This window comes from Meleagris gallopavo, chromosome 5 (assembly GCF_905368555.1).
Source record: "Meleagris gallopavo chromosome 5, MGAL_WU_HG_1.1, whole genome shotgun sequence".
NCBI classification, from domain to species: Eukaryota; Metazoa; Chordata; class Aves; order Galliformes; family Phasianidae; genus Meleagris; species Meleagris gallopavo.
In genome coordinates, this window is record NC_139408.1 from 55,294,491 (window position 1) to 55,320,740 (window position 26,250).

Consider the following 26,250-nt stretch of genomic DNA (forward strand, 5'->3'; position numbering starts at 1 on the left):
GGAAAACACGTGTACCTCAGCAATGGATCAACACAACTGCAATCCTAGCAAGGTGTAAGAACCAGTAATCACCTAACAAGGCATCATCTAAAGAAGCCTCCCCTTGAATACACAGAAGCTGCCAGCATCTACAAGTTCCCATGAAGGGGGCTCAGGCAAGCTTTGCTGAAGGAGAACTGACTTGCAGAGGACAGCAAGTTGAAAAGATCAATATCTTGTTTATTCTAAACCCCTTTGAATTACTGCTTGTTTTTACCTTACCCTTGAGCCTTACAATGAAGAGCACTAATCAAGAGCAAAGCGTAGTCACAGCTCTGCCTTCCCCACAGGAAATCAGATATCAATAGGAAGAAGAGAGCCTCAGCATCCTCACCACAAACATGCATGCACTGAGAACGTTCTCCTTTTCCCTGTATGAATCCCTCTGCACTCTATTTTTAAAGAAATTAAAGATTTTCAAAGTTTGCATGAGTGGGCAATACATAAAACATTCATTCCTAAAAATATTACCCAGCCAGCCCTGCCTGGATTGTCTGTTAGAAAAGTACTCCTTATTTTTTCACACTGAAATCAATATTAGGCTTCTCCAGGTCTATTCTAGCCCACATGGACTAACTAGACGTACTAGGCCTAAAAATACACTGCAGTGCAAGCCACAGGAAAATGGAAAAGTAGTATAACAAACTGTAGTGATCAGGTAGCTGAGTTGTAAGGAATCAGGGAAGCAGCTGAAAGGACAGACCTGGTGCTGCTGCCAGGTGAGCAGCAACTTCCAGCAGAGGCCAAACATGTGCAACACCTGCTGCTGAGTTCTTGGCAGGTATTAGGAACCTCAGTGCAACTGCAGAGGGAATAAAGCAGAGAGGATTTCCAAAACCCATAGGCTTCCCAATGCATTTCTAAGACAGCCTGTTTTCATCTCTGCAAGGTTTGCAAGCAGTTCCCAACTCCCGCTTGTTACAACTAAAATAATAATAAAACCAGGAAAAGTCCGGTGATATTCAGCATAACTCAGCACACGTGGAAAAAGCCTCCATCTCAATTCAGCTATGAAACTGAAGTTCATACAAACACTGCACATTCACTGTTTTATAGACAGAGCAAAACAACCATATGAACATTTCCATCCAAAAGGAAATAGATAAACAACTTAACCATTTATTTGACTGCATTGTATTTAGACAGCTTGTACATTTCATAACCCCACTGTTTTTGTTCTCATCAAAAAGGAAAAAGGGACAGAAGAATATAATCCACTCAAAACAGCAGTCCAGTATTTGGAGATACACTTGTTATTTCCATAGATGCCCGTCTGATACCTGAACTCCAATACAGGTTGCAATGCTTATACAAGACCTGAACATTTTGAACAAAGCACTCGGTTTGAGCAATGCCTTGTGGTGCCCTGGAAAAGTTTGTGATGCACTATGCAATGCCAATTAGACTATGCCTGCTTTTCTTCTTTTCTTGTAGGTGATGAACCTGATCATTTCCTTAAAAGAAAAAAAAAAAAAAAAAGGAGAAAAAAAAAACAACAAAAAAACCCAACATAACGCAAATATCCAAACCTGACATGTCAGCAAACAGCAGTGTTTGGGCAAATCCAAATAAAAACTCCTTAGTTAGATTTGTCAATGCAAAAGGTAAGGGGGAGTGGACTGTGTTTTAACAACAGACACGAGAAATAACCAAACTCCTTTTTGCTAGATTCGTTTTGAACATCTGTTTTCATCTCTCTGCAACTCTTGACTTCCCACTTGAGACCCAATTCCAAGCAACACAGAGAATAAATCTGTTCCATTTAATATAAGCCAACGCATACAGCTTCAGTCTCTTCCGTAGTGAACTGTGTGTTACACAGCAGCAAAATGAGAACCTTTCAGGCAATGTGCTCTTTGAAAAGAAACACACACCTATTTTGCGCAGCCTTTTCGAAGATGGCATGGTAAGAATGAATTACTTCTTACAAGAAACAGAACTGTATCTGAAGTTTGCTCAGCAGTGCTGGTATTTTTCGTCACAAAAAGTGACGTAGGTTAAGTTTCAAGTCTGCTCTCAAACTCAAGACACCCACAGCTTAAATATTAACCTCCAGAAAACTTGCTTGTCTGGCTTTTCAGTTTTTAAACATCAGCAGACACACAAGATAGCCTACTCTGCAGTTTGCAGCCCAGCAGCTGCTAACAAGGAACGAAGCTTCTCTTATCTGCCTCCTTAGTTCAAGCAAGCCAGAGCAGGCGTTACTTCCCAGACAACTTGAGTACATCTGGGAAAAGCCTGTTTCCATCAATTCAGCATTCCCAACACTTAAGCCTTCACCTCCTGAAGAACTGCTCTAAATAACTGGCAAACCAGAGGGGTTAGGGAAATTTGAACAGAAGGCTTTGCTCTGAACTCTGCAAATAAGATTCCAGTTCACAGCACTGATTCAGGCACCATTTTAAGCGAGTTTTCCTTACTGAGGGGAAACAAGCCCTCTCAGAAACACAGGGTTTCCAGGCAGAAAACTCAGAAGGGCCAATTTCTATTAAAAGTCTTTATTTTCAAATACAACTCACCATTGGTACTTGGTAAGAAATGCCCATCACCACTTGCGATCGGTCTGCGCAAAATAAGGCTTTCCTTTAAATCCAGTTTTCCTGCACAGGGATCTTTTCCACATGTTAATGGAGGTAGGGGTTTTTTTTGTTTCTGGTATTTTTTTTTTTAATGTACAGTAATTAATATAAACAAAACAACAACAAAAAAAGACTCAAACCAAACCCTTAAGAAAAAAAAAAAATAAGTGTAGTAAGGCAAATCTGAAGAGTACGCTCAACTACCAAAGAGCAGATTCACTGAAAGCTCATCCTTTTTCCCCCCCCCCCCAGACTCTTCCAGAAGTCAACTAATATTTTATTTTGAAGTGGAGGAAAAATAAAAATAAAATAAAAATAAAAATCCCAACCAACCGATTCATAGAACTGAGCTATATAGTCACGCTGAACAAGAAAGCCTAGACACTGTAATTACTGAACAGATTGATGGGTATTGGTAAAACCTATGTAAGCCCAATTGAGACAGAAAGTGAGAGAGAGGAGGAGGAAGAGAAAGAGAAATCTCTTCCCCATCGCTTTGATTTTGGAAGGAAAAAAAAAATCCCCCAATAATTTAGCTCATGTAAGTTTAGAGAAAATGAGAGCAGCTAAAAATGGATACAATACACCTTGAAATTTATTTCCAAGACCAAGAACCAAAGATTGAAGCATTTTAGAACACTGAAGCAAAGCAATCTGAAAAAAAAAAAAATTGTTCAAACTATTTTAAAATAGCTGTTTTTCAGAGCTTCTAGTGATAATTTTGATTAAATAAAATCATACCAATTTACATTAATTTTCTATATCTTCTTTTAAAAGTCCCTCACTCTTTTAAAGAAAAAAGTGCATCCAAAACCAGCAGAGATTTACTGGCAACATCAGGTTCTCTTTTAGCAGCTACTCAAGGATTTCAAAATAGCTTACACTTCCTGCTATAAGAAAAGAAGGGCCTTCCAAACCCTCGTTTGGGAGAAGTATCCAAATCATAAAAATCTGAAATAATTTATTATCAAATCCAGAATTTAAATAAAAGCAGAATTTTTTCTTGCAGAGACAATTGAAGAAAGTAAAAGAATAAAAGCATGCACTCCAAACTTAGAGGTGAAGACAAATATACTTATCTATACAGGCACTGGCAGACGCAATTTAATTGTTACTGTTACTCATTGTAACACACACCCCACCCTACAATACATTTTTTCATTCACTAATCACTGAGGTACCAATATTTAAGAATGGAAAATTCAATATTGAAAAATAAAACCTAAAATTGAAGCCTTTTTCCAGAAAACTATGGCAATTTTTTTTTTCTTTTTTTGTATGAAATGTTAGTATACTTATAGAATTTTACAATCTACATTGGCTTTTTTTTTTTTTTTTTCGGGAACCAAAAGTTGTGTTCCACATAACAGGTTCTTTAATAAAATGTTCACTGTGTATGTAATACAGTCAGTAGACTTGCAAATAAACAAACCTATCTTGGCTATCAAGTGGCACATCTTGCTGGTACCAAAAGAACTCGAAGTTTGAAACAATCGGCTTTAATTCGGAACAAATGCGCCATGCCAAAGTGCAACAAATATGTGCGACACTCAAATGAGACACTGACAGATAAGAGCTGCATGGAAATTACTAAGTCCACCTGCAAAGCAATTTTGTACAAATTGCATTGCATGCAAAGGACAACTCTGCGCTGTTGGGACGTCAGTTGCTTGATGTGATGGATTCTTTTAACGCAGCCATAGTTTAAGACGCAGTGCATCAACTCCATTTAAATAGTATCTGAACAGCCTCTTGTCTCGCACAAACCCAAGGTTTTCATAAAGTTTCAAAGCAGACTTATTTGTGATTTCTGTTTCCAATACAACCTTCAAGAGAAAAAAGAGAAAGCATGTATGAGAAAGCTGTTACGTCACAACCGAACAAATCCCAAAGTTGGTATTTAAAGGTACACTTCAGAGCAATTGCTGGAATCAATATTTCAAGTCCTCGTTTATACAAACAACTCCCCCTTCAATCCTCACATTTAAAAGAAAATAGCAGTTAACAGTAGCTGTAAGCAAGTTTCATTCATCTCAAGATTTTGTTTGCTGTGAACAGCGTTTCAAACCATTATCTGATAGCAATGAAACATAAGAAAAAATAAGAATACCAATTGAACAGTGCAGGGTCCAAATCATAGAATCACCAAGATTGGAAAAGACCTCTAAAGCCAGTCCAACCATCCACCTACCACCAATATCTCCCACTAAACCACATCCCTCAGTGTAACAACTACACGTTTCTTGAACACAAACACATACTTGGAATGAATCCTAGAATGGCCTGGGTTGAAAATTGAAAAGGACCACAATGCTCATCTAGTTCCAACCCCCTGCTATGTGCAGGGTCGCCAACCACCACACCAGCCTGCCCAGAACTTCTACACATTATAAGAACTTGGTATGCAGTGAATTATATTTCACCCCTGAACATCTCTCACCTCTAATTTGAAGGATTTAGACCTAGATACAAACTCCTTCATTCTGTGCCCCGCCATCAAATCTAATGTTTATAATGCATATCTGTGCTCAGCACAAGGACTCAGACTCATCCCAGAATGCACACACCAGGCAGATCCCAGGTTCACAGGGTCCTGTTCAGGGCTTCTTGGATGGCCCATACCAAAATTCCTCATATGCCAATGGGCACATCAAAACTTACAGAGAGCAAAGCTGTTGCAAGAGAGGCCTGAGCTGGAAGTAATTGATTATAGCGAGCAAGTAAAAGGCACATCATTACATTTCAAGTAATGCATTGGTTTCAGAAGATTAAAACTTCTTGGTCATTTATTGTTCCCAACTAGCTTGGCAAGGAAGAAAGAGCAGCTCTTTCCTTTTTATATCTTTTCTTTTTTTTTCTTTTGGCTTGTCACCAATAGCTCACACCAAACCCACGTGTAGTTCATGGAAAGCAAAGACTGAAAAGTGTCCCAGCAGCCTCAAGTACTGCCCAAAAACTACACTGGCATTAACAATCACAGAATCACAGAATGGCTTGGGTTGGAAGGGACCTCAAGGATCATGAAGCTCCAACCCCTACCACAGGCAGGGCCTCCAACCTCCACATTTCATACCAGACCAGTTTAACAAGAAGTTAAACTGTTGAAGTACATCCCTCTGAATTATTTTTGCCAATTTTTTTCCAAACACAATGAACAGAGCTATGGCACACCTCACCTGGTAAGCAATACACCCATTCCAACCACTGAGAATTTGTTCACTGCTGTCCACCTCAGTTATTGAGAGATTCTACTGTTAAGGATTGACCACAGCTGCTTAAGAACACTGGCAGAACTAATAAACTGATACTAATATCCCCCAGACAACTACATTCACATATTAAACAAGAGCTGATGGACACTGTAGAAGGACATTCCAAGAAATTTATGCAGCAAGCCAGTGAGCAGTGCAGGTACAAGACCACTAATGGCTACACCTAAAGCAGTATTTGATGCCCACCACTCTACACAAAAATCCCAGTTAAAAAAAAAAAGTAAACTAGTCTATCTCAGAACCTAAGACTCCCTCACCTTCCAAAAGGAGGAAGTTTTTTGTTGCTGTTGTTCTGTTTTAAATTAAAAATGCTAGCCTGTATTTGTAGAGCAGTTTAAGCTAACCTACCTTGAAGACTGTTGGCCTTCAGGCATGCATTTCCACTCCCCCTCAGCTCTTCTGCCAGCTCACTAGGTTCACTACCAAGCTACTTCATAAAGCAAACTATCAGAAAAACAACTCAATTTTCTCCCCATCATGTTTGCTCTTTGCATCTGAGGTTACTAGCATTTACACTGATTTCCTTCAGTAAGGTTGAAAAATCTGCTTTCTTTATGTACTTGAGCATTACTTAAGTTTCAAGCCACTCAGATGTTCCTATGGACAATTCCCCCTGTGCTTTTTAATTTGTGATTGTTGTAAGAACTGCAAGGGTGAGCTAACAGTGAACAACACACACTGGAGGAAAATAAGACTTAAAAGAAGTTTTTCTAGAACAAACACTAAAATATTAATAGCTGTAGTTCTTAAATTACAGAATAGTCTATTGTACCTGCACTCTTAAGACAAGCAAATTCTTGTCTTAAAGAACTAGAGATTGAATTTCTCTTGCTGGCACCTCATGCAATAGTACTATCAGGCCTTACAACTTGATTGATTACTATTACCAACTTCAATCTATTAAAATGAATAACTTTCAAGCTATCACCAATTATGGCAATGCAATAGTTTACCTGAAGAGTTCCTCTTTTCTACACGAGTATTGCACACTGTACAACTTCTTAGTTCAAATTAAAAGAAAGCATTATGCCAAACAGGAAATGTGACCCATGTAAATTCACAATGCAGGAAGTTCTTATTTGAACTCTGCCTACAAATGGCATTCACTTGCACTAAAGTTCTTTATTCTGGCAGAGTGATATAACATGTCTGTATTCAACTGCAAGCTTGCATACTTTGCAGTGCTAGAAGACTTCCAACACTGCAGACCCAAGGGAGGGGTTATATGTTGAAATTCAGGTTTGCTGGAATCCTAGCAAGTGCTCATCTTGAAAGCTAATGCATCAGATTTGTTCTGGTATTTCTAAGAAACACTCAGCACAATGAACAATAATTCCTTGATCTCAACATAGTGCCTTGATCTCACAGAGGGCTAAGACACACTCCTGGATCTAGTAAGGAAACACCTAAGATTTATACGTGCGCTGTTAGTCTGATTTTGTGAAGGATTCTTCTCTTCAATCAAGCTCAAGATCTTCAATTGTTACTTTAATATTTGTCTATTTTATTTTGCAAACGTGCCTATTAAGTCTTCTCATAATGCAACCCATCTACTCCTGTAGATCAGTAAGGTCTGACCGGGTTGGAACACGATTTTCTGCAACTTTTTGTAGGCCATTATTTTCTCTTATGCCCAAAATAAGAAAAACTTACAGTTACCATCTCAACTCTGGTCAATTTTAACTGGTTTTAGAAAAAAGGAATATCCTATAAGAATGGAACATAATGTTTCCTGTTATTACCTTCTTGTACCTAGTTTACCTGAACTGAAGGAAAAAAAGGAGGTCAAGCTTCCTTGCTTTTTCAGCTCAAATCCTGAATGCACTCAAGTTCAGAAACCAAATCACATAATACAGCCAAATCAAATAAACTAATAAGGAAAATAACTCTTTCAGCACTCACAGAAGAGGCCGCTATTCCTACAAATAAGCTTGGCCTATTGTGAGATTCAAGCTGTGGGTGCTTGTCCAGCATCCTTCATCAGATTGACTGACTTACCATTTAAAGACAGGCAGTATCTCAAATATAAAACTTATACAAAATGATCTGTAGATTCAAAAAAGCTAAAGATGCCAAGAGTTTGATAATTTCAAATAGGATTATATAAAAATCCATCACTCTTAGAAGCATGACACTGAATTAGAAAGACACACCTGGTGCTGAAGTCTGAAAAATCTGACTTTAAAACATTTTAAAGTTTCATAGGAATACTCAGAAGAAGTCATAACTCCTTTCCACGCTTTGCCAAAAAAGTTCTGAAGAGCTCCACTTATTCAAGTCTTATTTTGATTGGTTAGTAGTTACATGGTGCTAAAATAATGCAACATGAGGTAAATAATCATATGCAGATTACTTACAGTCATTTGTTACAGATGGAAAGTCTACATGGGAACAAACAACTCTTTCTTTCCTTATTCTGATTAAGGGATGGAGCAGCTCCGTGTGACAATGTTAAGTAACATAACTTAAGAAAAGTGCTTGTCATAAAGGCCAAACAAATGTACAACAGGCAGCCAGATGCTCTATTTGCTGGAGTTGGCACACACATCTTTTGCAAGGCTTCCCAGGAAGTCTAAAATCTGTGATACTTTATGAAGGACTACACTGAACCAAGTATTTATCAGATTATACGTCACAAGTTACTAAATAATTGATTGCAACTATTCTGTAATTAGACTGAAGGGAAAAGATTACAAACAGCTTTTGGAAAATTTCAGTGACAATCATAGGTCCATGTTCCTGTTTTTAATGATAGAAAATCATTAAGCGAGTTTGCAATTCAAAAATACTCTCTGGAATCTCTTTTGTATCAACAGCATCTTCGTATTTCCATCATGCTTTTGATTTTATGAAGGGATGTAGAAAAACAAGTTAAAAGCAGCAGAGAGAAACTATTTACACACCTCACAAAGAGCAGTCACTGTCACACACTGCTTCATCAGCCAGGCATCAATCAGATGGACAGAAACTGTTTCCCTCCCCCCCAGCAACTGCTGTAATAAATGGTGAAGGTAAATTTCTCAGCTCTGTCTGAGAGCTTTAAATAGCAGGTGGCTAACTGGATCTTTCAAATCCTGGTCACCACTGACAATTTCTCAGCAATCTACCACATGCAACAAGTAAACACTGGTATTGTTGTACCACACACCAGGAAGAAACCTATAGTTTCTGCTAAAGGAAAGGAATATGCTTCCTATTGGCTGTACATTACCTGTATGTTAAGCATTAACACACTGTATTACTCTGGGCATGCCTCTGCCAACTGGTGTTATAGGAAGTCAGAAATACACTCTGCTTGTGCTCCTCATTGCCTGGACATGAGTTCCCATTTCAAAAGTTTGTACCAGTATAAAACCAGGCTGATGCAAAAGCCCCCAAGAAGCATGGCATGATTAGTTCAGAATCATCATGCCACAAACACTTATGTTATTTCTGGGAGTGAAACATGCCTGCACCCGTCCAGCACACACTTTAAAGAGCTTGCACTGAAGCACATTTGATTAAATAGGGACAGCAAAAAGCCTGAAAAATGACCCAAGATTTTATTATAAGCATTTACACAAGACTAAAGATGAAAATCTATGACTAAGGCTTAATGAGGTCTTACTGCAGAGTAGCCTGCAATCCTTACCACGTCTATTTTAAGTAATGGTAAGAAAGACTCTTGCATTATTATTAAAGCAGGTGGGGGAAAGAAAAATGACACAGGAGAGCTCATTAAGTGTATACCTCAAAGATAGTCCAGTATAAAAACAACACTATGGGAGAAGTAGTACACACACACACATAAATAATACAGGGAGCACTGCAACTCTGGTGGCCTGGGTAGAGACACAAAGTTCAGCTACTGACTCTCTAACAGCAGCAGGCTTCAAGACCCTGCATCTTATTTCTCCCAGTGTGATGACAGTACACTGATAGACTTTTTTTTCCCCTTCGTTCCTCAAATCTCAGATATGTAGCAGTTGCAAATGAATTCAAAACCACAGTGGAAAGCAGTGGAAAAGATGTGTTCAAGGTAGCAAGTAGGAAAATAGAGAAAAGCACAGTACATATGATAAGAACATCAAGACAAAACAAAGAACTTGAGCAATTACAGAACTCTTAGACTGCAGTACACTGCCTGGATACAACAAATGGTAGAAGAAAAAAAAAAAAAAAAGACACCAGAAAACTGCTCTCTTCAAATACCTGAAAGATGACTGCAGTGAGAGAGGGGTTAGTTTCCTCTCACTGGTGACAGAATAAGGGGAAATGGCCTCAAGTTGCACCAGGAAGTTTAGGTTGGCTATCAGGAACCACTTCTTTACAGAAAGGGTAGTTAAGCACTGGAATGGGCTCCCCAGGGAGGTGGTTGAGTCACCAGCCCTGGATGTGTTTAAAAACAGTTTGGATGTGGTGCTCAGGGACATGATTTAGCAGAGGGTGGTTAGAGTTAGGGTAGTATGGTTAGCTTGTGGTTGGACTTGATCTTGAAGGTCTTTTCCAAGCTGAGCATTTCCATGATTCTATGGACAACTAAGGGAATGGAGTGAGATGAGGTAACAAAGGATCATTAACAATGATACATTGAAATGACATAGTGTTCAGATGTCAGGAATAAGCTAACAACTGCACTGTAGCAAGCAGATGGAAGTTAAAGAATCAGCTAACTGGATTAAGGAGATTGGTTACAAGGGGAGTTCCTCACAAGTTAAACAGGGAACATAAAGATAGTTGCTTCATACATTAAAAAAGAAAAAAAAATAAGAAAAAAACCACATAGAACTATAATCTGATAAAAGATAAGACTAACAAATAGGCCAGAGAAAAAGCCTGACAGTAATTAAGTCACTTTCCTTCACTGCCATGCTAAATCATCAGAACTCAGTGCTATGTGATACAGCTTCAGTATTGTTGAAGTAACCTGACTACTTGCTGCAATAAAACTATAATCTGCACTATTACAGCATGTACTGTTCCAATATCTTGTGTATTCTGAAAGCATGGAAATATTACAACAACATGCAAGTTACACTGGTCAAGTGAACCTAAAGTTGACTCTTAAGAAGAAAATATGCCAACAACTGAAGGCTGAGGCAGCTTTGCAATGTAAAACAGAACCTGAAACACTGCACTTGAGTATTTATGACAAATTTAGAAAGTTATTTTATTTATGCCATATGTTTTTGAGGCTTTTTTCCCTTCTATTATAAAAGAAAGAGCGCATTACCAACTCACCTCCCACCCAAAACACATTCCTGTGAAATTAAAAGACAAATCTGTGAAACAAATTCATACATGGGAAAACACAAACCATAAACAATATGAAAGTTTTTAATTATGAGATCTTACCTCATCACAATCTCCTTCGACCATAGCATAAATAGCTTTCTTAACCAAGTTTGTACCTGAAACACAGATTTCAGTAAGTATTAATTAGAATGGACGTGCAAGAAATGTCAGTTTATACACAACTAACCTGTACTACCTACGTGCTGTGACATCAGGGGAAATTAGGGAGGAAAGAATGTAACAAGAAGTTGCAGTCAAGTTGCAGTCTCAAGTTTGAATACTGAAATCATCTCTAAAGTAATCCAGAGACTCAGCTTGAATGCAAAAGTCTTCTAACGCAAGGATATTAGAAACAGGCTTCTATGTTTAACATGGTGTTATATATAGCCTTCCAAAATATGATTCATTCCCTTTTGCTGCATTTAAAGGCAAAATCTGCTGGCATGTACTCGAAGGGCATTCATCTTCCAAGGGAATTTCCTCTTACTAAAACAAATACTTCTACTAGCAACAGAACTTATGAAACCACTTTTCTTGCAGCTCACTCCCCATTTGGATTTGCCAGTAACTAATAAAGTGGTCGAAGCCCACCCCTTCCCTTCAGTCAAGCATTAAATTGAATTATTTATCATTATTTCTCATCTATTTCACGACAGTTCTACGAATGCGATATCCCTACCTGTCTGTAGAATTGGGGTGAAATTGAAAGTTGATTTCAAAGTTATTACTGGAAAAAAACTGCTGTGCAATGAAATTGCATAAATGTCACTTCCATAAGAAGGCTAAGGAAAAGGAAAAAGAACCCCAAGGAATCTAGAGATTGTTTTCAAGTATCCTCAGAACTTTAATCAATTAAGGTTTTCACTGAACAAAACTGCATATAAAACACCTTCAGATTAACAGCATGCTTTGAGCAACATCAAGATGATAAATGCAGGATAGATGTTAGCATTTACATAATACTAAAGTAAGCAAAATGTTAAGTATAAATTTTATTTATATAACTCTAAAAATAATGATCTGACTAAAGCAAAGGAAAAATCTTGTAGAGATCTTAAGAACAGCATTAGTTCTTATTTACTTATGAATCCAAGCACCTGCAACTAAAACACAGCAGGCTGCTTCATGACTCAGCTAAAAGGAAAGGAGAGAACCATTTCTCACTATCCTCTTCCTTCTGCTCCACTACAGACACCAAGAAGAGCTTCTGAACTGCATCAAAAGAGTCACGATAATTTTCAAGTTAAAGATGTTACAAAATGTAACTTCATAATAACAAACTCAAAACCTAACACCACGTTTCCTAGCTGGCTTGATTAAAGGAGGAAAATCCCTTCCAATAGAGCAAAAAGTGATCAATGAAGGCAAATCTCTCTGCCAAGAGCTGTTTATTTCATTGTGTGACTTCCCATCAAAACAGCTCTCCATTTTGGTTGTTCAAGCAGGAATACACAACTATTTTTCAAGCATTAATACAGCAATGAACTACATATGTTCTCCCCAGTGGGCAATATATACATAATTCACAGGGGAAAACCAGGGGACATATCCACTGGGGAAAAAAAAATATATATATATATATATATATGAATACACTGAACACAACAAAGACAAAGTTATGAAAGCACATATAAAAATGAAAAGCAATTCCTGCAGTTATTTGATGGTGGTAATTTGCAGAGGTAAGTGGCTGCTGAATGCCTTTCATTTTAGCTTCATAAACCAGATGTAAAGCTCGTGTGGAATGGGCACTTCAGGTTATTTCAGCTGAATGGAAAAAGACACTGGGGACTTTGTGTAGATGAGCAAGGCAAGGATGACAGCAAACCACCACATCTAGAAGTGCAGCTCTGCTTCAATCTTTATGCACCTATGTTTACCCCAACAATGTAGGATATAAGTAAGAAATAACAACAAAAAGGCTCTTCTTACCAATTCCTTTTCTTCTGTATTTGGAATCCACTGCTAACATGGCTATATAACCTCTGCGGAACATCTTTTTGTGCATATCCAGCTTGCAGACGATGGCACCTACACACTCTTCCCCTACCATGGCCTTAAAGACAAACATATAGGTATGTATTCTCAGTTTATGATCTGCAGTGCTACCAGAATTAGTAAACCAGTACATTTAAAATGAAACAGCTGTACAAAATTTGCTTGTGTACAACAACCAAGTCAGTTTTAAGAATGTTTCCAGAGCTACAAACTTATTTCTCTATCATCTTAAAATAAAATTACAGTCCATCAACAGGCAACGAATTGTCCAGGAGAGAACTGCAGTATTACTCTACGAAGTCTACCAACATGAACATCTGGGACAGAACGGGGTAGAAAAGAGATAAAGACCAGGTTAAGACATAGATCCTTCCCCATGTGCTGCCACAAAGTAAAAAGCTCTTTACTGTGATCTGAATTTTCAAGTGCAATGGCTGGGTGGGTAATATGCTTAAGTTTTATCTGGTGTTTATGTCATGGTCATAACACATCAGAGAAAAATGTCTTTGCATTTAATCTTTAGAAATGGTCATTTTCAGTCGTGGGACATCCCAGCAATAAACAAACAAACAAAAGCATCCAGTTAATGTCACACATTTTCACTGTTCTGAGATTTTATTTACTACGAGCTATGCACTGACAGATCCAATCATCACAAAATGTGTGGTTAAGGAGACATTCTGAAATAATAAGAAGAAAAAAATACTCAAAGATCCTAACCCCTCCCCTTATCAAACCATTCACACACAAAAAAACCTACCATGAAATACATTAGAGTCATATGTTAACTGAATGACTAGGCAGCATGAGAGACTAATGACATTAGAACCGACAGCAGTAAAGTAAATAATGCTACAGAGCAAGGCAGCATCCAAAAAGAGTATGAATTATTACTGTTTATTCAGAGAAAGATTGACAGATAAAAAAGAAGCTGAAGATTGCATGCATGGTGTGTAAGTGGATCCTCAGAACTCTGAGACCTGTATCTGCAGGGAGAACCAGCCTTCCGCTCACGCGTGCCTCCTAAACCAGGCCTACAGCACATGATTGGCACAAGCATGTGCTAGCACAACAGCTTCTGGATAATCCAAATTCACAGCACTAAGAGACATCAAACAAAAAAGACCTGCCTGAGCCAGTATTACCAGGCCTCCAGTGCTTGTCTCCCCAAAGTCTCTGGTAGGAACTCTGTAAACAGAACGTTTCACTGTGCAGCTTGTAGGATAAGAATCTACAGGCAGAAGGCTCTTAGAGATGGTACCACAGGCACCAATCCGCAGGTTTTCTGCCTGAAGTGTGATGGCTTCCAGCTCCCCATTTGGACAGTGGGTTATTAAACAAGCCAGCTGTCAGCCAGAAGCCCATTAGAAGGTGACAGGAAACGGCCCCAAATGAATGAGCTGCAGTTCTGTAACACTATGATGCAGCGTGAGCCTAACAACACATCTAATATGGTTTGAGCTCGTCAGGCAAACATAATTATAAATATAGCTAAGTTTTCATTTGGCAAAAATATATATTTTTCTAACAGCACCCGAGAACAACCCTGAACAATATAAATCAGTAATTTTTAAAACAACCCTGAACAATCTAAACCTGTAATTTTTAAAACAACAAATGAAACATGATCTAAGTGGACTGAAATACACAGCCTCCAAGCAGTCTTTTGTTTGTTCTAAAACACACCTTCATTTCGTAGAAAAGAAAAGCTGTACTTATACAAAAACTGCATGCAAAGTATCAGCTCAAGGCAAATCTATCCCTGCTCAGACCTGAGAAAAGCAGGGAGTTAAAGAGTATCATCAGACACTTCATAACATTGCTATAATTATGCTGAGTACCTAGATGTAATCTTATACTTTGCTTTAAAAGAAAAAAAGAGCACGAACTGGCACTTGATTCTTTTCCTCCTCACCATTCAGGAGTAGCACCATCTCAGACAACTGCAGATTTGCTTTTTTTCTTGTTAGAACTACTTCCCAAAAAACCTACTTTCATTAAACATGTACTCACATTAAACATTAAATGATCAGCAAATAATTTTGTTGCAGCAATCAAAGGAAATTCCCACTGATGTTGCCACAAAGTTGCATACAGTATCACTTCGTTACCACTTCCTAGAACACTTAAATCTGTCTTTCTGTCTCGGAGCAGGTGAGTCTGCCCCTTCACCTCTGACTGCTCCACTTCCATACTGAGCACTGCAGCCTGAGTTTTCTTGTTGCCTTTCTTCTCCTTTCTCCTTCTCTCCAACCTTACCTAAAGCTGGAAACAAATCTAAAATGTGAAGTAAAACTTGGTCATATTTTTTCTTTGGAAAAACGTTTAGCTGTGTAAATACAGGGGAAAAGAAAAAAGAATGAGAGTTGTGGGAAGGAAGGAGAAAAAGTAGTTCCTATACAACATCATGTATGAGAAGACTATCATAGGACAAATATTCTTTTCAAGTACATGAAAATACTTCTAAGCACACAGGTTTCCACAAACAGAATTCAGCCCAACTTACCATGATATATCATAAGCCCCACAGAGTGCTATAAGATTTACTTCAGTCCTAAGTTCTCAGCAACACTAACACACACATATTCAAATCTAATATTTACATCAACTTTGTTCTTATGAATAAGTTCAAATCAAACTAGATTTTAAAACCTTTGTATTGCAACCACACATGACCAGAGTTAACACAGATGTTTATAAATCAGCAAGAACATTGCCTCTCTTATAATTAAACAACTGGCACCAGTTTCATTGGCAAAGGTGGCACTGCATCTGTCAGCCATTGCCTCAGTGTGCCTTTTGGACTCAGAGTTCCACTTAAAGATGACTAAACCAAACAACTTGCCCCTAAAAGAGGAATAGTTTGCAATTCAAATGCAGTAGAACCTGCACTACTGCAGGTTCCTTTTCCACACAGGCACTAAAATCCATCCCAGAGTATCACAGGAACAGCTCGGTACGAATCTTTGGCTTACATTTAATGATCATGTTACCAAATGCTATTAAGGAATACATTTAGGCTAATGGTTTTAACCTGCAGTCTGGCAGTTCAGTCAGAGCTCTTTACAGCTCTGGGCAAATCACAAAGTCACTCTCCCTGCTTCCACTCTATGAAACTGGACACGAGTAATTCCTTCCTGTGCAATTCAATGCCAAAAGAGCTCCACTAGCTGCTGTTAAATACACATACACTACAAAGTCTGAACCCTTCACAAAGCCTGTTGGAGGAAGAAGCAGCACAGCGTCTCAAACCGTGATCATTCCCAAGAGGAAACTGGAATACAGAGGAATTGCAGCAGTTTGCAAATTGGCAGTGCATATGGATACGACAGAATGCCTTCCTAGGTCTGCCATGAGGCTGGTAGGACTCCCCATGCAGTTCCCTAACTTTTCTGGTTCTTCTTTTATTCCCCCAAGCATTCTAAAACTGAAAAAACAGAGATGATTTATTATAAGTCTTTAATTTGAACGTGAAGCATAGAAAATCATAAATGAAATCCAATGAGACAAAAAGTGAAGTATCAGTAGAAAAAAAAAAAAAAAAAAAAAAGGATCTTAACCATGGCTGTTTAGGATTTACAGCCCATCTAAGACCACGTATATGGAATTAATTGCTTATTTTAAAATTGTTAAAGTTTAAATTATAATCGCTGCTATAGCTACTGGCAAAGTTCAGAACCCAATAAAAGCATGCATTTTCCAGATTTTTCTTAAAAGGTGGCTGAACAGAGCTGTGATTCTGCAGCTATGAATAAAGGAGAGATTACAACACTCAGTCAGAACTCTACTGTTATTATATCCTCTCTTACCCAAACTTTGGAACAAGCAAGGTTTCCCAAGCTCACCTCTCCCACGCTACAATATTTGGGAAACAGTTTTTTTTTCAATACGTAACTTATCAGTTCCAAATGGAAGGAGTTTGAACGCTTTCTAGAATCTGCAAAAACACTTGCAAACACAGCTACAGCTTCAAAGATGCACTTACAATCAATACAGGGACAAAGCTGTGGCAATGCTTAAAGAGTGAAACAGAAAGATAGCCCTCTCCTCTCTCATGTCTGACAGCAGTGGTTACTGTAGGTCATCTGAAGAGAAAATGGGCTGACAAAGCTCCTGGGAACAAATAAAACCCAAGCATTTGTAGGGCACCCACACCCAGCACACCCACACCTGCTCTTCCAAAGACAGGAGGAATCTAAGCTTAAGCATCCAGTCACAACTTACGGAGGAGAAGGCTGTTATCTTGCTACAGCTCAGTCAGATAATGCAGCAGTGTCCCATACCAGAGCTATTTATCACGAACTCTCAATGTTTTAACTCAAAGGCCAGGAATATGGTTACACAAATTCATCTGATGTTAAATGATGGGTTTTGATGGTTTTCTAGACCCTTTAAAAGTAGAATGTGAACTTGTTTTTGAGTGTATAGCTAGGAAATGATTTGATACTGCAAAACCATGCTAGCGATTGGTGAGGGTTGGTCCCAGCCTTCCCCCCAGCTGTGTATTCTCACCTCTCTTCTTTGCACCAACACCAGTGCTTGTGTCATACTGCTATGAATATGTTTAGAGAGCTAAACCAGCTGAAACTTAACTCTAAGACACTTATATCCCCTCAAACACACATGTATGAATGTATGGTTGGGCACTGGAGCTAGCTTAACTTCTCAAATCAGATAAATTAAAAGTTTGCACAGGTGAGGACAAGATGCTTGAACCAGAAGCAGCAAGCAGCCCTATGATTGGCACTAGCTGTTAAGTCACATCACCTTGCAAAGGCCAAGCCAAAGCTCAGCAAGCTTCAAACCCACGAGGTCATCATCCAGAAGAATAATGTTATTAATTCGCCTGGAAAAGCTCTGCATTGTCAGGGATCTAAAATGCCACATAGCAGAATTACAACATTTAAGATTGTTTACTGAATACATCAGCAAGGGAGAACTGCTGATCATTTAAGGAAGAGAGACATCCTGTCCATTTAAACAGAATTAGTTCTTTCCTCTCATGCTGTTGAGGAGGGGACCCCATCACAGTGCAATGAAGACCTCAGAGTATTGCATTAGAGGACCTCAAGAACAGCAGCAGTGGTGAAATTCAGTAACTAAACTGATAGAAATACTACAGTTTTTCCCCTCAAATACAAGCAAGTTACAGTCTAAGCCCTGTACCCAAGAAGAATCAAAGCCAAAGCAAAACCTGAAACCAGAAGGGTATGAGGCTGTGAGGCATTAAAGACAAATGATTCTGTGGGATCAGGTGCTATCCTTCCGAGCACCAACCTGACATTGTTCTTGCTAATTGGAATATGCAGTTCCTGCTGAAGATAAATATTTTAAAGAGTTATTAGATAGAAGTAGTTCGAGAATCCATTAACTGCAGAAACAAATTCAATTTTATAGAACAGAAAGTCTTCATGACAACCACTAAACAAGCCTTAAAAACACCAAAATCAGTCACAGAAATATATCAAGTGACTCAGGATACTGGAAGAGCTTCAAATTATTATGCACGTAAAACTATTTGCTAACAGCTTTAGACATCTTTTCTACTGTTTTACACGCTTCCTATCGTTCCACCCTTCAAAAAAAATGGCAAAACTGAGTAAAATTACAGAGTTCAAATAAAGTTCTGTTGATTGTTTAAGACTATTAAAAGAAGCTGTCGCTACAAAATAGACTTAGGATAACTTCCTTTCCTTGAGTAAAACCTTGTTCCTGGAATGCAATCAAAAATATATTAGAAATAAGCTGTTTTAGTGCAATTGAACAGTTTGCCACTGCTCCTTGAGTGGCAAAGTAAAGAGATGCATGATGCTCTAATAGTATCCAACACCATGCCGGCATTACTGAAGGCACACCTGATGCTGCAAGTACAGACATTTGTAGTTCAAAAGCATTTCTTTCCAAGATGAAGCAAATCAGTCACACACATAGCTAGGTGCAGGCACTACACTTGAAAAATTACCACTCTACTCTGATCAGCACAACTACGTATTGAAGAATATTTTCAAATTTTTTATTTTTATGTTGTTCCAGATGGTAACACTCTGGTCAACCTCCTGTAATCAATCGTACTGTATTCCCTCTTCAGGACTGTAAGAGGCACATTTCTGAAAACCCTCCTATAAATCATATAAATCCCACTATAAATTACACCACATCCTAAACTAAGAACATTTAGGAAGTTTAAGGCCAGATGGATTCCATTAGCTTCACCTTCTGTACTCCTATCCAATTAAAATCTTACAGAGGTACCATTGAATAAAAGGGTATCTTGACTCTGGCTAAACCATATCTGTCAGAGTGGTGTCCTGCCTTAACTGAAGCATCAAGAGAAAAGAATTCATCATTTACTTGAGTGAGGAAGCACCACACGCTCCCCAAAACATTCTGTTTGACAGAGAAACTTTCCAATGAGTAAATCAAACACAGCTAAGCCCCCCTCTTGTGCATACATATCCCTCAGACCAATTTATGCTCAGTCTCATATACCTGTGCATGGATAGCTATCCTGACAGCACGCTTGTCAGCTGAGACACACGTTCCAAAATGGTCTGGCTGTTCTCTTTCCACAAGAAGTGCTAAATATTTAGAAAGTCTGGGTAACAACTAAAACAATCTTTTTGACAGTGCAGAAGGAAGAACACAACAGTAAGGGTAGCATTAGTACTGCAAGACAGCCTGAACAAAATGAGAATTTCTGTACAGTGCATATACTACCACACCTGAAAAGTTATATAGTTGCACTTGAAATTCTCAGGGTAAGCAAGCAGATCAAAAAGTCTACAAAACCTTCAACAGTGCCCCTACTCACGTCAACATTCGTATGCCAGTCATGCTGAAGTCAGTTTGAGAACCATTGTGCAAGAATTACTAAGCACTCACAAGATACCGGTGGACTAAGTACTTTCTTTTTTAAATACAAACCTAGGAACTGAGGCAGAATAACAAAATGAGCTACCAAAGGTCACAGAAGTCAATGTCAACACCAAGATTAGAAGCCTTGAATTCCTGGACCCTAGCCCTGTGTTCAAATCCTTTCCCCACCACTGAAAAAGGTGTGTAAGAACTTCAGACATAAGCTTTGCTTATACAGGCTCAGGTGAGAAGGAGAATCCATTAGTGTTACATACTTTCCAAAAAGCTTGGCCTTTCCTCTTAGCCATAAAAAGAATTTTAGAAGCGTTTCCACATGTCAGCCCTTTAATCATGCCTCCACCCCAGCCTTAAACCACTCCCAATTCTTGCCCTCTCCCCCTCAGCACTTACCAAAAAGCAAAGTTGTGGCCAGTTGTGGATAAAATACCTATACGTGTAAATGGAGTAGGGTTCAGACAGATCTTTGGTGATCAGTCTCATGATATCGGGCATCTGCAGCTCTGATTCGTATCGGACGTATCGTATCGTTAGGTCCTCCTCGGGCTGAGAGTCCGTTCCCGAGCCTTTCAAACTGCAGCCTGCTGCTAAGGACCTAGAGAGCAGCAGCAAGGACTCCTCCTCCTCCCCACCTTCATCCCCCTCCTCCTGCTCTTCCTCCTCCAAGCCAGTCCCTCCTGCCAGCCCATTGCGGGCTGCAGTCTTAGCAGCAGTCGTAGCTGTGGCAGCAGGCTGGCTCCTGTCCCCTGTTGCTGCTGCTGCTGCGGGAGAAGGAGGAGGAGAGGGTGCAGTCCTTCCCTGGGGAGGGAGGTGGTTGGGAAGGGGGGACGAGCACGGTGCTGCGGCCGGGGGCGACGGCTGCTGCTGCTGCTGCTGTCCGGAGCCCATTGTTTTGCCGGCTCGCTTGTTCTCCAACCCCTCGGGGGCCGCCCCTGCCTCAGAGCCCAGGATCTTGCTCTTGAGGGAGGCCCGCAGGTGCCGCAGCTCGGGGCTGATGAGGCCGTTGAGCTGGTGGTTGTGGTGCGGGGGGTGATGGTGGTGGTGGTGGAGGCGGTGCTGCTGCGGCCCCCCCTTGCCGCCGTCGCTGCTTCCTCCTCCTCCTTGCTGCTGCTCCCGTCCGCCCGCGGGTCCCTCCTCTTCCTCCTCCTCCTCCTCTTCGGCCTCCTCGTCCTGGGCCCCGGTGCAGGCGGCGGCGGCGGCGGAGGAGGTGGAACAGGAGGAGGAGGAGGAAGCAGCCCCCCCCCCTCCTCCTCCTCCTCCGGGGAAGGGGGAGAGCGTGTCCCCCTGCGGGGAGAGGACGCTGCTAGGCCCCGGCGGTACCTCGGCCATATCCTACGGGAGAGACCGACACAAACCCACCGAGGAAGAGGGCGTCAGACCGGACGGGGGAAAAAGGCCGAGGCAGCGGCCTCACGGCCCGCGGCCGAGGGGGGGGGCGGGGGGGCCACGAACAAAGGCACAGACGGTGCCCGGGCCCCGCCTCGCCGCCCCGCCGCCGCCTCTTCCTGCCGTCCCGCTCCCCCCGCCGTCGCCGCCGGGGCCCTTGCCCTGTCCCTCCCGGGCCCCGGGCGACCGCCGCGGCCCCCCCGCCCGCCAACGCTGCCGCCGCTCACCCCGCGTCTCCTCAGCGCCGCGGCTCCCACTCCCCGCTCATCCAGCGGCCGCCAAGCGCGGCCGCCGCTGTCGTAACGCGCGGCCAAGTTTCCTGTCAGCTTTTGCGACGTTTCCTCCCTTGGCGGCGGAGCTTAGCGACGGCGGGGCGGGCTTCACTACGGGTCTGGGCGGGACCTCGCAGCTCGAGCCCGCGGCTCAATATTGGGGGAGTTCAGGCCTGAGATTGGCGCGCGTGGCTGCTCCTCAGAGCGCTCCTTTTGCCACCCATTGCCTTGCCTCCTTTTCCAGCAGCGCTCACTTTACTCTTCGCTTTTTGATCAGCCCCGCTGGATCTCACCGTAACAGAAAAGCCCTTTAAACGGGAAAGTTTTGTTTAAAACACACACGCAGCCCTCGAAATGCAGAGGAAGGCTGAATTCTGCCTTGTCTCACCAGGAAGCCTTGCAGGGCTGCTCGCTCTCCTTTGCTGCAGTTATTTTTCAAGGAAGTGACAGGCCTGGGCTTAAAAGGGAAATCCAGCCTTTTCTCTGCGTGCCCTAACAGGGTTCTGTAATTAGGAAGGAAACAGGCTGTGGAGTTTCAGTCTGAAACTTCAGAGTCCTGAAGTAAAGAAGGAGAAAAAAAAAAACAAAACAAACACCAACAACCACCCACCTGATTGAAAGAGAACGAGTTATAAAACTTTAATCCAAAGCAACTGATGATGGAAATACTCAGATTTTGAGATTGAAATTGGTCTAATCTCTATTCACGTTGCATTTATGCGTTCTGCAGTTGCTCTGCAGATGGATTTTTAGACTGCTCTGTGAAGGTGTTCATGCACATAGTTTCATTTAAGGATTTAGTGGTGTTTTTGTGTGTGTGTATGTGTGTGTGTGTGTGTGTTTTCAGGCATGAAAGTATTCCTGTGGACCTGAATTGCTCTGGCACACTGATATTGCAGTGAGGTTCACTGTCCTCGAGTATTTTAAACAGAAAAAGCAAACAAATGTTAGCATAGTAATGGCCTAAAATTCAATTCTCCTTTGTCATGTTACAGTGGTGAAAGCATCTGAGCCACATATTATGGTGGTATCTGTGTTAGGAAGATGATCCAGCAAAAGCTGTGGGATGGGGTGATGTTATGAAAACACACTGTGTTGTTGGCACTGAGGTTACAGTACCATGGGAAAAAAAAACCTCTACTGTGTGCTCTATTTGTCCCACTTCCAGTCTTGGAAGGCTCCTTGTTCTGATGTTCATGTTAACAGTTCATTGTCCACAGATAGGATCCATCTGACCAAAGGTAGGCATGAATAGGGCAGCTGAGCTCTGAGCTCGTGTCTTTGATTCCCCTTAAAGCAAATGGAGAGGAAAAAGTGGTAGAATTCAGCTTGTCCTAAATCTTTTAGATTTCTAAAACAGAGCAGGTAAATCTTGCTTTGGTAGTGATGTCACCCCATTAAATAAAGGGACCTCTGCATAATTGGTTCATCTCAGATACCCCTGCTAACGCTGTCTGAAGTTAGATGAAAGGTGTCCTAGAACTACTGTTGATATGTTCTTTGTCTGAGTGCTTACTTGGTCTTTAAATTTGTCTTATTTCTTATAAGTATTATGATGACAATTGCTTTTAAAGTAAACTTTCTGAACCAAAATTGTGTATTTCATTCCTCAGATTTCCCTCACTGCTTTTTGAATCTCCAGCAACCCTGAGCAGCCTCACATCATTGCAAACCACACCTTTTTCTGAAGGAGGGATGGAGGTTGAATGCAAGTCTCATTGTTTCCAGTTCATTGTTCAACAATTCTGTTACCTGTTTCTGTGGCTGATTTATTTGTTATCAAGAGATCACTCAAGAAACTATTCCTGTATCGTTTTCTTATTTATGTCAATGCCCTTCTTCTTTTTCTTTGAAGTATTTAGGGGAATCTGTGCACATATTACACTAGATATCAAGGAAACCATGGTGGAAAATTGACATCTGAACATACTCTGTTTCTTGTCAAAGTAAAGATGTCGTCCCAGATGCACCACAATGTTGCAGACAGAATGTCGAGTTGCACTTAATTTGGGCAACAAACAGGAAGAGCAGCCAATGCTTAATGAAGACAAATTGTTCTTCAGTTACTAGCAATGGTTCTTTAAACAGTTACCCTGCATGTTACAGTGATCGTGTTACTCAAACACCTGAGTGTTTGCTGATGAACAAAACAGTAATAAAACGCCTTTCTTTCTTTTCCACTTGTCAAAGTCCATTATAGATGAGACATTTTACAGTCTGATTTTTCGGGAGGGCACATGCAGTTTTCTGTGAGCTGTGTTACTGCTGTGGCCCTGAGCACATCTCCCTTCTTAGGGGTCCAGCTGTTTGGGCTTAGGGACTGATGTGAGACAGTGCAGCCGGTGGCTGCCAGCACAACCATGCCTGCTTGCCATTGTTTTTCACGATGAGTGCTTCACTCATACAGCTGTAGTGGGGCAAGAGGTGGATCAGCATCTCCGCAGCGCTGCATCAACTGCACCAGCTGAACCATGAACTGCATGGGCAAAGATGCTGTCATTCAATTAGAGCGTCCTGGCCTTGATCGTCTACACCTCAAATAAATGCAAGATGTCAGCAAACATACACAAGCAGTTCTGGAATTTCTGCGCTGTACTCTGCATTCAGAGGAGAGGTGCAACATGTGCAGAGATGGGACTATCAGGTCTGTCCAAGTTCCTGAAGCATCAAGTACAGAATCATAAATAGGAAAAGAGGAATTCACTGAAAATAAAATGTATGTGTAAGTATCAAATAGTGTTGTTCGGTTCCCACTGAGGACACTGGCTGTACAGTGGTAGGATTCGTGCTGCTCAGAAAGGGAATGTTTCATGCCAAATGATCCCTCCGGATAGAACTGCACTTTAGCGTGTTGTTAGCAAGAGAAATCACAAGGGGGTGTTGTTGTACAGCGCAGCGGTGACCCTGTGCCGCAAACCAAGTGCACTGTGCTGAAAGATTCAAGAGTCACTGCCTGCATCTCTTCTGGCAGCAGTCCTGGGAGGATGACTTCTGTCTCTGTGCAAGGCTGGGTCTTGTGGGGTCAAGATGAGTGCAGCAGTGAAATTGCCGTCTCCACCTTTGCAGCAACGTTGAAACCAAGTGTGAAATGATAGAGAGGGACATTTGACAGGGATGGAAATAAAAAATAAAATAAGACAGGGGCCTGTGCAGGATGATCCAACCATGAAGATATTTACTCTATTTCTTAGTCTTATTTTTTTTTTTCCCTTACTACAGGTGAAATCACATGAGTCCCTGATAATGAACTGCAGCTGGCTGCTCTTTCTAGTACCTGGTCTTTTGGGGAGGAAAAAGTCACGGCTCAGCAGGAGTAAAAAGTAGCCTCATTCAAGAGCACTCCTAGTAGGGAACTCTAGAGCCTTTCAGGAAGAGTTTCTGCCTTTGCTACCCTGCTGTGACTTTGCTCACGTCTCCCAGTTTCATGGGGACACTGCAGTGGGAGAAATAGTAGAGAGAGCACAAAGGGAATCTCCCTGCCTTTCTTTTATACCAGGGCTTGATTAGTGCTTAGGAATCAAATGAAAACGCATGTAAGAGCAGTGCTACTTATTTAGAGGTGATTTCGTGGAAGAGGAATGATTCCACAGTGTCTGGCAGCTGGCCAGTGGAGCTGATGTAAAATGATGTGCTTCACTGTGAACAGCCAGACACAGCTCTTCTCTTCCATACTCCTTATAAAAAAAGGCACAGAGAAGGAAGAGTTCGGGGGAAGGTACAGATGTGAGGTTTGAGAAAACTAAATAGATTATCGCAGATCTAAAGCTGGTAGATGAGATCTCGTAGGCCCAGGTCTTCTGAGAGCAGCCTCTGGCACAGGGGAAAAAGTGCTTGAGAATTACACACCTTTAGTTTTCTCATCCAGCTGGTTGCTTGTTCCATCATCGTTTGGAGCTCTCAGTATTGCACAAGGAGATATTTTAACTTGAGCAGATCAATATGTTGATCTTCTTGCATGAACTGCTCACCCACATGCTCTGCCCCATCCTACGTTACGATGCAAAAGGAAATTCAGGCACACTTCCTTGCAATAAGTTTATCTCACAGTTTCAGGGTCACTTTGACCACTTCAGCTGGGTTTGTTTTATATCTGTCAAGCAAAAAGAAAATGTAGTTATTGTATATTTGGAAATCACGTGACTCTGTAACATTTCAAGTTTGCTGACAGCTATACAATAGGCACCAGATTCACCATTTACCATTTCAATTTAGTCTTAACATCTCTAGAGCAAGGGAAAAATGTTTTCAAAATCTTCAATCTTCCACTGGAGCCAACACAAAATCTGTTATTTATTTCAGCAAGAACAGAGTTAGACCAATGCTACAGACCTTTGAAAAACCCAGTAATAATCTACTTAAAACTGCTTAAAATATGATTTAGCATATTTGGTCATCAAAGCATGGTTGTCTTTTTAGAAGGCCCTCTGCCAACTGCTATTCTTTGTTTGCTGATGAGCTGCTTGTGGTAGGAAATATTTAGAGGAGTAAGAACCTCTAAAACTGTAGAAAAGGAGGAAGATGGGAATGGAAACCTATTAAAAAAGGGGAGGTTTGGAG

At 40.9% G+C, this 26,250-nt stretch overlaps 1 protein-coding gene across 1 annotated transcript; it reads right to left on the minus strand.

Annotated features, from left to right (window-relative positions):
* Nucleotides 1–1,138: 1,138 nt before the first annotated feature.
* On the minus strand, nt 1,139–21,792 carry NAA30 (N-alpha-acetyltransferase 30, NatC catalytic subunit). Its single transcript, XM_085225858.1, has 5 exons — nt 21,649–21,792; nt 20,429–21,367; nt 13,097–13,220; nt 11,225–11,280; nt 1,139–4,444 (listed from the first exon to the last, which is right to left on the minus strand). The coding sequence occupies exons 2-5, from the start codon at nt 21,362–21,364 to the stop codon at nt 4,307–4,309; spliced, it is 1,254 nt and encodes a 417-aa protein (XP_085081984.1). The 5' UTR covers nt 21,365–21,367; nt 21,649–21,792; the 3' UTR covers nt 1,139–4,306.
* Between the last annotated feature and the right edge of the window lie 4,458 nt (nt 21,793–26,250).